We start from the raw sequence: 16,316 nt of genomic DNA, 5'->3' as shown, positions 1-16,316 counted from the left end.
ATCCACAATACAGCAATTTTGTGAATTGTGGAGATAGGATCTGGCCTTCCAACATATCCTTTCAACTGTCCACCCTTCCAGACCCAGTCTAAACTTGTCTTCTACATTTCCCTTGCTTCCAGTCAGTGTTCCCAGCTTTACCCCTTTTATTTCTTTTTCTTCTGATCAGCCTCTATTTCTGTTCCATTTTGTTTTGCAACCACACTCACCCTTTTTTCTACCATCTCTGTTTTAACTCTTCTGTCACCTGAATTTCTTTTTGCTACTTTTCTCTTCTCAACTGTCGCCTCTTGCTTTTTGATTTTCCTTCCTCCTCTCTTTCCTTCTCAACATGGTCTGGCCTTTCCTCCTTTCTCCACATTTTTCCTACAAAAATAGGTTATTACTGTATAGTCTTCTGTATTAAACATTATGATTGAGTGGGCTGTGTCAATCCACAAATCCATAGGTCCAGGATCTGATCCCCAGTCAACAATATGATATTTTCTTTCTCTTATTGCTTCATTCACCTCCGGCAATGATTTGTTCATGTGAAAATTGCAAAGATGCACCACAGTTTAGAGTCTATGTTAAAGCGTAAGTCCCTCTTTAATTACTTGGGTAAGTCAGTTAAAAGGCTGGAGAAAGAAACGACATACGACTGCAAACAGGGCCATGCTGAGTAAAGCGCTATAGTGTTAAAATGACCTTCAGGTTGATGACAGCTTTATATCTCACACATTCAACACGTCAGTTCCTGAACTTCTGCTGTGCTCAAACACATTAACAACTTCCATTTTACCAGGCAATAAATTCATTAATTTTAATTGTATCAAAAGGAAAATTAACTTGCGCAAACTTTCAAATCACGAGGAGACTAAATGGGTGATCAGTATTCTCCATCAGGTGGCAAAATTCCAAGTACTACCAATAGATACATAAGCAGAAAGAAAGCTATCCTGGCTTTTGAAACTGTCAGTTCCGTCCTCAGGGAGGAAAGAGGGAGACCAAGAGACAAATACAGTAGGTAGATTGAGAAGGATTTAGGATGCAGTAGTAACTTGAAGATGAACAGGAAAAGAGTAGCATGGAGAGCTACATCAAACTAGGCTTTTGACTGAAAACCACAACAACATTACTTTATATATATATATAATAGAGGGAAAGGGAAACATTCCACGTAGGAAATATATATCTAAAAACAAAGATGATGTGACTTACCAAATGAAAATACTGGCAGGTCGACAGACACACAAACATACACACAAAATTCAAGCTTTCGCAACAAACTGTTGCCTCATCAGGAAAGAGGGAAGGAGAGTGAAAGACGAAAGGATGTGGGTTTTAAGGGAGAGGGTAAGGAGTCATTCCAATCCCGGGAGTGGAAAGACTTACCTTAGTGGGAAAAAAGGACAGGTATACACTCGCACACACACACATATCCATCCACACATATACACATATTATGTCTGCTTGTGTCTGTACATGCGTGGATGGACACGTGTGCGTGTGCGAGCGCACACCCGTCCCTTCCTCCCCCCAAGGCAAGTCCCCCCTCTCCCGGGACTGGAATATATATATATATATATATGATTATAATAGAGGGAAACATTCCACGTAGGAAACATATATCTAAAAACAAAGATGATGTGACTTACCAAACGAAAGCGCTGGCAGGTCGACAGACACACAAACAAACACAAACATACACACAAAATTTAAGCCTTCGCAACAAACCACCGCCCCACCAGGAAAGAGGGAAGGAGAGGGAAAGACGAAAGGATGTGGGCTTTAAGGGAGAGGGCAAGGAGTCATTCCAATCCCGGGAGTGGAAAGACCCACCTTAGGGGGAAAAAAGGACGGGTACACACTCGCGCACACACACACACACACACATATCCATCCACACATATACAGACACAAGCAGACATATTTAAAGACAAAGAGTTTGGGCAGAGATGTCAGTCGAGGCAGAAGTGCAGAGGCAGGTCTTTAAATATGTCTGCCTGCGCCCGCACATGTGTGGATGGACATGTGTGTGTGCGCGAGCACACACCCGTCCCTCCCCCCCCCCCCCCCCCCCCCCCCAAGGCAAGTCCCCCCACTCCCGGGACTGGAACAACCCCCCTTTTGGGGGGACTTGCCTTGGGGGGGGGACCTAAAGTCTTTAAATGTGTCTGCTTGTGTCTGTGTACGTGTGGATGGATATGTGTGTGTGTGTGAGTGTGTACCCGTCCTTTTTTCCCCCTAAGGTGAGTCTTTCCGCTCCCGGGATTGGAATGACTCCTTACCCTCTCCCTTAAAACCCACTTCCTTTCGTCTTTCCCTCTCCTTCCCTCTTTCCTGATGAAGCAACCGTTTGTTGCGAAAGCTAGAATTTTGTGTGTATGTTTGTGTTTGTGTGTCTATCGACCTGCCAGTGCTTTCGTTCGGTAATTTTGAAAGCAATTGGTCAAGAACCTTTGGAGATTAAACATTTTGAACAAACCAACATTTACATTTTTATAATGTTTCCCCTTTTATTACATATATACCAGGTGGTGTTTCAGTAAAGTATATTTGGTATTTTAATGCAACATAGTGTCAAAATTTCAAAGCAATCCATGAAGATCTTTCAGAGATTGCAGATTGTTCCATGTATACGTCTTCTTGGGTACACCATTTAGAAAAGTTGTTTTGACTTCAAACTGATCGAGCTTCAATTTTTCTGCCAAAAGAGTTCAAATTGTATCATAATGCATGACAGGTCTGAAAGTTTCTTCATAGTTAATTCCATGTCTTTGTGCGTGTCCTTCGGACACAAGTCGACCCTTGAAGCAAAATTTCCTGTTTTCTGCAGTTTTCTTCTGTAAGAACCACCGATTTTGCAAAATCTGTACACCACTTGGACGCTCAACTAATATCCATGTATTATTCTCTTTCGGGGGCTTCAATCCTTCATGAATGGCCTCCAGTAATCCTTCATGAATGGCCTCCAGCCACTGATTTTTATTGCTACACTGCAAAGCTTCTGCTTATGAGCTTGGATCCTTGTCTCTGGATGATAGGAGTTCCAGCCGTGTACACATAATCTCCACTGGCCATCCATTCTTGTTTCTTCTTCTTGCTTTTGCTTCTCACTCAAAACTTTGCTTCTTCCAGAACTGGATACCATATCCAAATCTTCTTCCTCCTTATTACTTCCTCCGGAACTTGACATTGTCTCCAAGTCTTCTTCCACTTCACTTTTTTCTCTCATCATGGCTGACAGCTTCTGATTACTTTTTCTCATCAGAAGCCTGGTTAGGGTGACCCTGTTAAACAGTGTCTTTACCAGCAACTTCAAATTCAGCAGCACTGGTGTGTAGATTGCATACAACTCAAAAAAAAAAAAAAAAAAACCACCACCACTCTGTCTACAGGCCACAAGTGGCCCATCAGGACCATCCGACTGCCGTGTCATCCGTGTCATCCTCAGAGGAGGATGCGGATAGGAGGGGCGTGGGGTCAGCACATCGCTCTACCGGTCGTTATGATGGTATTCTTGACTGCAGCCGCTACTATTCGGTCGAGTAGCTCCTCAATTGACATCACGAGGCCGAGTACACCCTGGAAAATGGCAACAGCGCATGGCGGCCTGGATGGTCACCCATCCAAGTGCTGACCACGCCCGACAGTGCTTAACTTTGGTGATCTCACGGGAACCGGTGTAGCCACTGCGGCAAGGCCATTGCCCGCATACAACTCCAGGCTTGAATTTTACATCATGACTTAGTACAACTTTTGTTTGAGATGGAATGCAGACCCAAAAACCATCTCTATTATTAACGTACCCCACCAGATGTCCAAGCACAACTTTGAATGAAAATTCTTATTCACATGCACATAACGTTCTGTTCCAAAGATTCTCAGATGATCCAGGTTGCCTACTGGTCAACCATACCACAGTTCATATGGAGGTTTGCTTTCTGTAGAGAGCATCCCAGTGTGATTAAAAAGATATGCAGCAGTATTGCAAGCTTCTGGCCACAGTTGCTTTGGCAATTTACTGGGATTCAACATAAAACGTGCACACTCCAAAACAGTGTGATTTTCTCTTTCTGCAACACCATTTTACCGTGGTGTGTGTGGTGGAGTGATGCAATGCTCTATACCTCTGCTTGCCAGCAATTCTGAGACTTTCTTATTATAGAACTCTCTTCCTCCATCACACCTGAACTGGTTGACAGCATGACCATTTGTCTTGGCTTCATTCAAGAATTGTTCCAGGACTGTGCTGACTTCACCTCTTTGCTTAAGAAAGAAAATTTTATGGAACTTGCTAAAATCACCTTTGAAACATATGTAATAGCAAGCTTTTCTGAGAGACTCTGTAGACAGCATGGATTTGTTCACCTGTAACTATTGGTCAATTCATTCTATTCCTGAATGGCGGCCTATGCATATTTTTGAGTGCACATCCGTCACAGAATTCTTCTTTGCACCAATCGACATTGATGTTCATCTGCTTCAAGGTACATTTTATGTGCTGTTTGTGTTGACGTCCAAATCTCTCATGGTAAACTTGCAGCATATCTGACAGTGTCACAAAATTCACTTGAGCAGGCTGTATTGATTTAATGACACATGTGTCAAGAACATAGAGACCATGGCTGACATGCCCAGTCATCACTGTTTGCCCAGTCGCTTTGTCTTCAATTTCAACACTTTTGTCACCAAGTCTAGGGCAAAAACCTCTTTGTGCAACTGCTTTGACAGAGAACAAGTGAGCACCTGCTTCAGGAACATAAAGCACATATTTCAGTGCACCATTTTTCTGGCATTATTCAATTGCATTTGGGTTTTTACAGTTCCCTGTCCACCAGCCAACATGCTCACACCTTTTTTCCCAATAGAAATCTTTTCAGGGATGGCGAATTTCGTATATGATATGAAATATCGTTTATTTGGAGTGATGTGATTTGTGGCACCACTGTCACAGGACCAACTGCCAATTCCAACACAGTTTTCGACTGAAGCACTAAAAACTTGTGACAAAAATGCAACATTATTTTCCATATTCTTTTTGGAATGATTGATGCGAAGATTATCTTTCTTTTTCGTTGGACACTCTGCTGCCCAGTGGCCTACCTGCCCACATTTGTGACAAGAAAATCTTCATTTTGCGCATTCAGTATTCTTTTTCGATTTTTCAGTACCAGTATTGTCACTTTTGTTTCACTGAATTTTCTTTTTAGGGCAACCGTGTGTAACAAACTCAACTGGTTCGACCATACTTTGATCATGCAATCCAGTTGTGCACAATTTTTAAATCAAAAGGTTCACACTTTGATTTTCAGATGGAATCGTATCCCGCAGGTCCTTGAAATTGTCATATTCTTTACCTAGTGTGGAGAGAATTTGGCCATTTAAAGTTCTTTCAGACAAAACAGTTTCATTGTGCTTCTGCAATTTGTCATTCAAATCCAAAAAAGCTTCTGCAGTTTTGCGATGCATTTGCTAATGTCCTCTTTGGCATCTCGTTGAACACAAAAAAATGCTTCTATCAACATGTTCAGACATTGTGTACTGCTTTGTTCGAATTGTGCATGTAACTTATCCCAAATTTCAGTTGCACGGGTGCATGTTAACACAAGCTTGGCAACAGATTTTCCTAACACACTCACTAGTAAACTTTCTGCTTTGCATCATCTTTCCACCAATGCTGATGTGCCACCTTTTTCTCAGCGATCGCATCGTGTGGCAATGCAGGACACTCCTATGTACCATTTACGATGTCTTCAAGCACATACGCTCATAACAGCATCGAGATGTGCCATTTTCCCTTCACCCAGTCTTCAGGTTCTTCGAGTTTTTCTACTTGTATCTTGTAATGACAAAAAACGGCTGCCACTTTCGTAAAAAAAACACAAACAGTGGGCAAAATCACATTGTTTTAGTCACGAGCAAAAAATTAGTTCATGGCTGTTCACACACAGTCTGGGCCCTTTAAGATTATTTATGTAAAACAGACTACAAAGTGCATAAGATCTCTCTCTCTCTCTCTCTCTCTCTCTCTCTCTCTCTCTCTCTCTCTGACACACACACACACACACACACACACACACACACACGTGGCCATGGCAAGACTATATAGCCTTGCTGTGGCCACAGAAGTGCGTGTTCAGGTGCCTGTGTGGTTGTGTGTGTGTGTGTGTGTGTGTGTGTGTGTGTGTGTGTGTGTGTGTGTGTGTATGTGTGTGTGGTGGGGGGTTGCAAGAAAAAGACACACGTGGCCATGGCAAGACCATATAGCCTTGCTGTGGCCACAGAAGTGCGTGTTCAGGTGCCTGTGTGGTTGTGTGTGTGAATGTGTGTACTATTGTTAGAAAAAGAGCTAGTGCTCAAATGCTTATGTGAATGCTGTTTTCTGTTATGTGTTCCTGTGCTCCACACATTGATCTGCTTAGAATCTCTTAGCGCAACATACCTGAATACATTTACATCATAAACCATATTATCATTTGTTCAAGTCTCTTTTAGAAATTCTGATTAATTTCCTTTGCAGAATACAAGAGTAATTGTGGCTGAATGATAGCACGGTATTTTCAGTGAGTCACGTGACTTGTTACAACAGAGTCACTTCTTTGTCTTCTCATTGCTGAGTGGCGCTTACAGTTTTTTCCCCAACTGTACCTACTGGCTATTTCACTGCTGATACACTACTTATTGGTAAGTTCTTAGGTGCCAAACCAGATTTAGTTCAAGAATGTGAATATTGTTTTCATTAGACTACTTCCTCTACTTTTCTTAGTACAATATATCAAGTGTGTATCTGTATTGAGTGGACAAACATGATGAGTCCTTGTGCGAAATGTATAAGGGTGTGTGTGTATTGATATTGTTGATAATAAAAATGCAATGAAAGGAGTCTGTGAAGCTTAATTCTTGCACATAATAAACGTATCTTGACTAGCACCACTCTAGCTGTCATGCTTAAAGTCTGCATCTGACAGATTTCTCTCAACAGCATTACAGTCCCCCAGTGTGTAAGATATTAAATGAAGGTTTTATATTAAACCTAAGACACTGGGATACAGTGACCAGTAACTGAAGACAAGTACCTCAACGACCTTTGTACTAAAGTAGTGGCGATGAGGATTTTCTCACCACTAGCATTCAAACTGCTACCTCCAGGTCAAGCATTGCTGCTCTAGCCATATGGAGGGGCATTGACTAATGAAGTAAATTGGAAAAAAATAAGCAGGGAAATTTGCCTTCAAAGCAATTAAATCATGCCATAGTTTACAAAATTTTAAGGTAATTTATTTTTCCAGTGACAATGTGAATCCAAAACATATGAGTAAATACAAACTTTGTCATAATCAGCTTTGGTCATAATGCATTTGGTATCCACCAAGTAAATTACACTGTACAAAAAATTAAAGGGTCACTTTTTTGAAACCCTGTAATTGTCTCCTATAGTGACACATAAGTTTAAAATTTGCCTCAGTGGTGGCTACAACCTCTCTCTGTACTAGTGCAAAAGTTTTGTACCCTGCAACATCACCCTCAGGCTCAGTGATGCTTCAGGCTGCAAGATGTCGACAGATGCAAGAAAAAGTTCATTTGAGCTGTAAGGTATGTTAATGATGCCACAGCCCTTCTTACCCGGAAGAAGGGCACCCAGCATTGAAAGCATGCGGTTTTGTTATAAGTGGCTGAGAAAAACATTTCAGACACACCACCACTCCCAATTGACATGAAAAGGCCTCAGGGGGAGGGGGGGGGGGCAGCATGAAGAGCACCCCTTTCCCTGAGACATTGATTTTCACACAGTTCACAGTTGAAAACAACATTTCGTTGTGCAATGAGGAACAGGAAAAAGTTTTTTGACAACCTTTAACATTGTTGGCACCCTCCGTCACTGCAGCCCTTCTCTAAGGGTATTGTGGGGCTGCATCACCACTGAATGTGATTGCACCCCTTTAGAGTGCAGCAAGACCACAATTATTGCTCTTGTGTACAGATAGGAATCGCAAGAGATTTTTCAAAATCATTTGATGAAATTTGAATGAGATCCAAAGCAGCAAAGGGTACTTATGCTTTTTCAGCCCTTCTGCTTTCCACTGTCTTGTGGCATAATCACAAAGGAATGCAACATCAACAGGTCTGTGAATAAAATGGCAAGACCCCACAGTTTGGCAATACCCTCAGTGCCACCCACATAACTTTGTTGAGCATGTTACAAATGTCTCTGTCAGAAACTTCAACACCGATTCAGCCATGCAGCTGCTCTAGTACCTGACAATAGGGAAACCTCTCCCAAGAGGTGCCAAGTGGTTGCCTAACCCTCAGGCACTAGAGCCACCAGGCTGATTGTTGAAATATCTGAAGATACATTTGTTACATTCTCAACAAAGGTGCTTAGGTGCACCAAGAGTGTTTCCAAACTGGGGAGGCCCTTGAGGGAACCTCCCTGTTTTATTCACACACATGTTAAAGTTGCATTCCTGTGTGGTCATGCCACAGGGTGCCAGAAAACAGGATAGCTGAAAAACCATAAGTACCCTCGACTGCTTCAGATCACATTCAAATTTTGGTGAATAGTTTTGAATGGTCCCTACACCTGAATAGGTCGCGTGTCCACTATACGCAAGAGGCGGCTACATGGGTGGCAGGGGCTGTGTGGCATGGACTGGGTGGTTTTTTAGGTTAGAGGGTCTCGGGAAAACACAACAAGGGCTTCAGTTAGAAAGTGTGCAGGACGAATGTAGATACAGGAACCATCGGTAAAACAGTTGTAAATTGTCGTAGCTGTGATGGGAAAGTACCAGAGTGCCAAGAACTAATAGAAAGCACTGCTACTCAAATTGTTATAATCACTGAAAGCTGGCTAAAGCCAGAGATAAGCTCAGCCGAAACTTTTGTCAAGAACGTAATGGTGTTACAAAAGGATAGGCTAAACACGATTGGCGGTAGTGTGTCTGTTGCTGTTAGAAGTAGTTTATCTTGTCGCGAAATTGAAGTAGGTAGTTCCTGTGAGTTAGTATGGGCAGAGCTCATTGTTAGCAACCAGAATAAAATAATAATTGGATCCTTTTACCGACCTCGCAATTCAGATGATACAGTTGCTGAAAGGTTCAAAGAAAACTTGAGTTTGATTTCAAACATGTATCTGACTCATACAGTTATATTTGGTGGTGACTTTAATTATTTACTGTTGGTGAGAATACATCTTTAATTCTGAAGGTATGCATAAAACATCATCTAAAATTGTGCTAAATGAATTCTCTGAAAATTATTTCAAGCAGTTAGTTCATGAGCCCACGTGAATAGTAAACGGTTGTGAAAACACACTTCACCTCTTAGCAACAAAGAATCCTGAGTTAATAATGAGCATCAAAATGGATAGAGCGATTAGTGAACACAGAGTTGTCATAATGAGACTGATTATTGTAACTTACAAATCCTCCAAAAATAAATGAAAAATATACCTATTCAAAAAAGCAGATAAAAATTCACTTGACACCTTCCTGAGAGACAATCTCCACTCATTCCAAATCAATAATATAAATGTAGACCAGATGTGGCTTGAATCCAAAGAAATAGTATTGGCAGCAATTGAGAGATTTATACCAAATAAACAAACGACAGAACTGATCCTCCTTGGTACAGAAAATGGGTCAGAACACTGTTGCAGAAACAACGAAACAAACATGCCAAATTTAAACATACGCAAAATCCCCAAGATTGGCAATCTCCTACAGAAGCTTGAAATTTAGCGCAGACTTCAATGTGAAATGCTTCCAATAGTTTCACAATGAAATTTTGTCCCAAAAGCTGGCAGAAAATACAAAGAGATTATGCTTGTATGTGAAGTATGTTAGCGGCAAGAAACAATCAATGCCTTCTCTGCACAATAGCAGTGGAGATACTATCAAAGACAGTGCTGCCAAAGCTGAGTTACTAAACACAGCCTTCTGAAAAGCCGTCACAAAAGAAGACGAAGTAAATATTCCAGAATTCGAATCAAGAACAGCTGCCAGCATGAGTAACGTAGAAGTAAATATCCTCAGAGTAGTGAAGCAACTTAAATCACTTAAGAAAAGCAAGTCTTCTGGTCCAGACTGTATACCAATTAGGTTCCTTTGGGAGTATGCTGATGCATTAGCTCCATACTTAACAATGATATATAACCATTCACTCGATGAAAGATCCGTACCCAAAGACTGGACTGTCACACAGGTCACACCACTATTCAAGAAAAGTAGTAGGAATAATCCACTATATTACAGGCCCATATTCTTAATGTCGATATGCAGCAGGATTTTGGATATTGTGTTCAAACATTATGCATTACCTCAAAGAAAACAGTCTATTGACACACAGTCAACATGGATTTAGAAAACATTGTTCTTGTTAAATGTAACTAGCTCTTTATTCGCATGAAATGTTGTGTGCTATTGACAAGGGATTTCAGAGTGATTCTGTATTCTGGATTTCCAGAAGGCTTTTGACATTGTTCCATACTTCCATACAAGTGGCTTGTAGTGAAATTGCGTGCTTATGGAATATCATCTCAGTTATGTGACTGTATTTGTGATTTCCTGTAAGAGAGGTCACAGTTCGTAGTTGATAGAAAGTCATCGAGTATAACAGAAGTAATTTCTGGAGTTCCCCAAGGTAGTGTTATAGGCCATTTGCTGTTCCTTATCTATATAAACGATTTGGGAGCAGCCGTCTTAGGTTGTTTGCAGATGATGCTGTCATTTATCGACTAATAAAGTCACAGAAGATCAAAACAAAATGCAAAATGATTTAGAGAAGATATCCGAATGGTGCGAAAATTGGCAGTTGACCCTAAATAACGAAAAATGTGATGTCATCCACATGAGTGCTAAAAGGAATCCATTAAACTTCGGTTACACGATGAATCAGTCAAATCCAAAGGCTGTAAATTCAACTAAATACCTAAGAGTTACAATTATAAGCAACTTAAATTGGAAGGAACACACAGAATATGTTGTGGGGAAGGCTAATCAAAGACTGCGTTTTATTGGCAGGACACTTAGAAAATGTAACAGATCTACCAAGGAGACTGCCTACACTCTGCTTGTCCATCCTCTTTTAGAATACTGCTGTGCAGTGTGGGATCCTTACCAGATAGGATTGATGGAGTACATCGAAAAAGTTCAAAGAAGGGCAACATGTTTTGTATTATCGCGAAATATGGGAGAGATTGTCACTGAAATGATACAGGATTTGGCTGGACATCATTAAAACAAAGATGTTTTTCGTTGTGATGGAAATCTTTTCAAGAAATTCCAACCACCAACTTTCCCCTCCAAATGCGAAAATATTTTTTTGACACCAACCTACATAGGAAGAAAGGATCACCACAGTAAAATAAGGGAAATCAGAGCTCATATGGAAAGATATAGGTGTTCGTTCTTTCTGCGTGCTATATAAGATTGGAATTATAGAGAATTGTGAAGGTGGTTCAATGAACCCTCTGCCAGGCACTTAAATGTGATTTGCAGAGTATCCATGTAGATGTAGATGTACTAGTTTCAAGCTGTACATGAGAGCAAAAAGTAGGGTCGCATTGCACTCCAAAGGGATGTGGTCATGTTTGTTGGTGCTGCAGCCCCACAATGTCCTTATGGAAGAGTTGAAACATCCAAGGGTGTCAGCAGTGTCAAAGCTTGTCAAGAAACCGCTGCTCATTCGAATTGTGAACTGTCATTTTTGATCACAAAATGAGTGTGAATCTATGCCCAGAGAAAGGGTGGTTTCATTGACATTTATGCCACCCCCAGAGGCCTTTTTGCATTGGTTCTGAGCGGCCACTCATAAGAAAATCACATAATTTCAATGCTTGATTTCATGTTTCTGATGTCCATCACAGAGAATTCAAAAGGTGGGATGAAATGTGGATAAGAGGGGGCTGTGATGACCACCTCGCCATGTGACATGTCCATGGTGGCATTGGCCAGAATTGTGGAGAAATGCACCAATGTGACATCATTAATTCACGTAACAGTTTACATGAACTTCTGAGCCATGGCCTGTGGCGTGTATCGGTACCTTGCTGTTTGAAGTGTCGCCAAGTCCGAGGGTGACGTCGCAGGGCATCATCATTACAGAGGAAAGTTGTAGGTGCCTTGGAGCCAATGGGACCTTTGTACCACAATGGGAGGCAATTACGGGGTTTCTAAAAAGTGATTCTTTAATTCTATTGCGCAGTGTAGTTTTGAAAATGTATTACTTGCTATTTTCCAGTACAGTGGTACAGTTTTCGGACCTTGTGTAAATCAATATCTGTAGGGGCCTTTCGTTGTCCCAGTTCCAAGTCTTCATTATGCTGCACAGAAGAAAATAGCTTTAATTAATAACTGGTCATGAAAAACTGTTCTGTTCTGATATGGATATAATTTATAATTTTCTTATAAGTACACAAATAATGGAAGGAGCAAAGGTAGAAATTTACTGTATAGTAGTTGAGTGGCACATGAACAAGACTGAAAATGTTGCTAGGCTTCCAGATAATGACCTCTTTCAGAGCTAACTGGTACCAAATACACAAAGACATGGCTACATTTTCCCAGCTGAGTACATTGTAGCAGCCCTTCAATTTGACTGGGTGAGGAGTAGGGTTAGGTAGATTGGTTGAGGGGAGAACGGAGGGGGAGGGGGAAGGGTGGAGAGGGGCTAGGAGGGGGAAGGGTGGAGTGGGGCTAGGAGGATAAAGGTTGCCTTATGACTGGGAGGAAAAGGCTGCTAGCAGATGGTATAGGAATTTGGTATCAATGGGCTCACCTTCGTGTGGAAAGGAGAGTTGTGTGTGACACACATTGATATTTAAGAATGAACTGGGAACAGGAGATAGAACAGAGAGAGAGAGATTGCAAAGGGGAGGCTGCGAGTGATAGCGAATGGTGGTGGAGGTGGGTGTGAAGCAAAAGCTACAGGAAACTGAAGGCAAGAGGAGTGTGGGATAGAAAGATGTGTTTATGGACAAACCGTATTCCCATGGACTGGTATTGGTGATGGTGGTGGTGGTGGTGATGGGGGGGGGGGGGGAGGGGGGTGAGCGGGGGGCACCTATGCTAGGATTACGATGTGCCTTGACGGCAATGGAAAAGGATAGGTATTGCATCTGGGCATAGGTGTGATTTAATCACTGCCCAGGATATTTTGTACATAACACAGGACTGCTCCTTTGCAGCTGGTTTGTAAGGGAGGTGAGAGGGTTAGGGGCATATGGGCATACATGGGTATGGTATAGGAGCTCTAGAATTAGGTCTGGATGGTAATACCTGTACGTTAAGGCCTTAGCAAGATAGCCAGCATACTGGGCAAGGGGATGGTCATCACTGCAGACATGCCATTCATGGATGGCTAGGCGGTATGTGAGTGACTTTGTAGTATGGAAGGGATGACATTGTCCAAATGTAGATACTATTGATGATTCTTGAACTTGGTGTGGACAAAAGTTTTTATACGAGAACTGGAAATGTGGAGGTCAACTTCCAGGAAAATGGTATGCTGGGTTGAAGAGCACGAGACCATAGAGATATGAGAATAGGGTGTCTTGGCTCTGGGTCAAGATTATGAAGATATCATGAATCAACCTGGAGCAGACAAAGGGTTTAGGATCTCAAGTGGCAAGGAAAGTCATCTCTAGATAAACAGGTAGGCATAGGTGGGTGTCCAAGACCATCCTGCAGGGTTGTTTTTAAATCTTCCCCCAAAAGAGTAGTAGATCATCAGGGTGGGGAAGGTTTATTATTGGTAGGACTTTGGGAGGTAAGACATTGGGAGAGATTTTTTTCCAATAGTAACATCGCCATTCACAGGGTGAAGGTGTGTAAAGAAGTGGTGTCAACATTAATGTGCAGGCATCCAGCTAGTAGAGGGGTTGGGTATGGTTGAGAAGCAGTGAAGGAAGTGGTTTGCATTTTTGCTGTGGGAGGCTAGGCAATTGGTTGGAGATGTTTGTCAACAAGGTTTGGAAGCACAGTAACCAGCAATAATGGGGTTCCTGGGGTTGTTAGGTTTATGGATTTTGGAAAGCATGCAGAATATGGGTATGCAGGAAGCAGTTAAAGCGAGGAGGGAGATGGATTTGGGAGGGGGATGGGGTGGGAGAGATTTTCTGGGATTGGCCTAAGGATTTGAGTTGAGCTTGGAGGTTATGTCAGACTTCTCGGATGAGATCACCGCAGCAGGATTTGCAGGTGAAAGGATATCTCGTGTCAGGTAATCACTGTGCGTGATAGAGTTGGTGCCTTTGTCTGCCAGAAGAATGATAAAATCAAGGTGTGTCTTAAGGTTATGGGTAGTTGTTCTTTCCTCTGCTGAGAGAACTGTATTTTGGGGAAGGATCCTAGGCAAGAAGGGTGAGGCCAGGTTGTGGAAATAAGGAATTTCTGGACGGGAACCTTACCCATTTTTCTCCAGAACAGCTTATTTTCCCACCCAGCAGACAGATCACTTTTAAATTGTCTATTTCCTCATTCCACGAGCTACTATGAAGAGTCTAAGAGAGTATAATTTAACCTGAGATGTTGGCAGATAACCTGTTGGTCAGGACATGTTCACTGCTATATCTCTCATCTTGCTGGCCAACTTTTTCTACTCATCAACATCAGTTATCTGCTCTCCATTTTCTGCGATCCATTGCTTCCTTCTTAAGGCTGCTGTATGTTGCACTGTCCATCATGTCATCCAGTATCTGGAATCTCTTCCTTCCTCGCTTCCTTTTCCCTTCTACATAACCTTCTAAAACTGTTTTTATCAGTCTGTCATTCTTTCTTAATATATGCCCAATCCAATTTCTTTTTCTTCTCTTTATTACATCTAGTAACTGTCTTTTCTCTCCCCCTCTTCTCAGTACCTCTTCATGTTTTACTCTGTCCATCCAACTTATTCTTTCCATCTTCCGCCATGTCCAGATCTCAAAAGCCTCCAGCCTTTCTCTGTCTTTTTTCCTCATAGTCCACGTTTCAGCGCCATATAGAAGAACACTCCATACAAGACATTTTATGAGTCTCTTTCTGAGTTCTCTGTCCAGACCGCTGCAGAAGATTCTCCTTTTCTTATAAAACGCCTATTTCACCATTGCTATCCTTGTTTTAATTTCCGTGATGCACTTCCAGTCGGTGTCTATCCTGCTTCCAAGATACTTAACATTTTGCACCTGTTCTAGTATTCCTCCATTCAGCATAATTTTTATTTCCTTATTTCCTCCTAGTGCCAATACTTTTGTTTTATTTGTGTTAATTTTCATTCCATATTTTTTTCCGTTAGTTGCAATGGTGTCCATGCAGTCTCCATTTTTCTACTATTCATATTCAAAGTACAACCCCCCATGGTTGAATAAACTGATTACATTGATGTAGTGACCACTGTCACAAATAACATTCACTCCAAGTTTTTGACGTATCTCTTTCTTCAGTATTACAGTAACGCAGTCATCTTTGCAATTCACTATGCTAAATATTTCAAAGTGAATATGGCATCCCTTTGAAATTCAGAAAATTAAGTAGAGCTACACAAAAAGATTGTAAACATATTTTGACTATATAATTATGTATAATAACAATAATGGAAGTTCTTGGATGGAAAAATATGTAAAATAATGGAAAGATAACCACTTACCAACAAAGGATTTGGGTATGACACTCAAGAACATGTAATAAAAACCAGTTAACACTATCTTTCAAACACTTGCTCTTTTTCTAATAAGACTACAAACATTAACACAAAAATGTACACATTGGGTGTCTGTGTGGTTGTGTGTGTGGATGCATCTACTCTTATTAAAAGAAAAGAGCAAGATCTTGAAACTAGTGTTAATTGTTTTCTATTATGCTTTTCTGTGCGCCACATATGAATCCTCGACAAGTAAGAGTTTACCTTTCCCATATTTTGTGCAATTATAAATTACATTATGAGATTTAAATTGAAAACATAACAATAAAAATTACTGTAAAAATTACATGAAAGAAAAGACTAACATCTAATTACCATCTGCTGAAATGGAAAAATCTGATGTAAGGAAATAGATTTGGAAATTTTACATAGTTTCTTTGTGAAAAGAAACAATCACATTGGAAACAGGAAAAACAGTAAAGAGAAGGTATTCCAGTTCTGGAGGAAAGAGCAAGTTGCTCCAGGCCCTGAACCAGAAGTAAAGTGCATGAAAGGAGCTGGTAGTAACATAACTGCTGTTGTCTCCCTACTCTGAAATTTGAATTTTGGCTGTTATATATTACAGTTGCTTCATATCTGGTTTCAAGATAGAACTTCTTTTCCCTTACATAGATGTACATCTCCCACTTCATTTTTCCAATTTTCCAACTGATTAAGAT

General features: G+C 41.1%; 1 protein-coding gene and 1 pseudogene across 1 annotated transcript in view; both read right to left on the bottom strand.

Moving 5' to 3' along the window:
- Positions 1 to 3,575: 3,575 nt before the first annotated feature.
- On the bottom strand, positions 3,576 to 3,693 carry LOC126428035 (5S ribosomal RNA; annotated as a pseudogene).
- A 4,033-nt stretch (positions 3,694 to 7,726) lies between these two features.
- The window catches only part of LOC126455590 (zinc metalloproteinase nas-4-like), an 80,922-nt gene continuing 72,332 nt past the window's right edge, over positions 7,727 to 16,316 (bottom strand). Inside the window, exon 5 of the mRNA XM_050091350.1 lies at positions 7,727 to 12,304. Within this exon, the coding sequence (XP_049947307.1) occupies positions 12,212 to 12,304 (93 nt within the window). The 3' untranslated portion in view covers positions 7,727 to 12,211. The remainder of the gene's footprint in view (positions 12,305 to 16,316) is intronic.

Source organism: Schistocerca serialis, chromosome 1 (assembly GCF_023864345.2).
Source record: "Schistocerca serialis cubense isolate TAMUIC-IGC-003099 chromosome 1, iqSchSeri2.2, whole genome shotgun sequence".
In the NCBI taxonomy this organism is placed as follows: Eukaryota; Metazoa; Arthropoda; class Insecta; order Orthoptera; family Acrididae; genus Schistocerca; species Schistocerca serialis.
The sequence above is the reverse complement of the archived record's forward strand: the minus strand, read 5'-3'. Positions and strand labels throughout refer to the sequence as shown.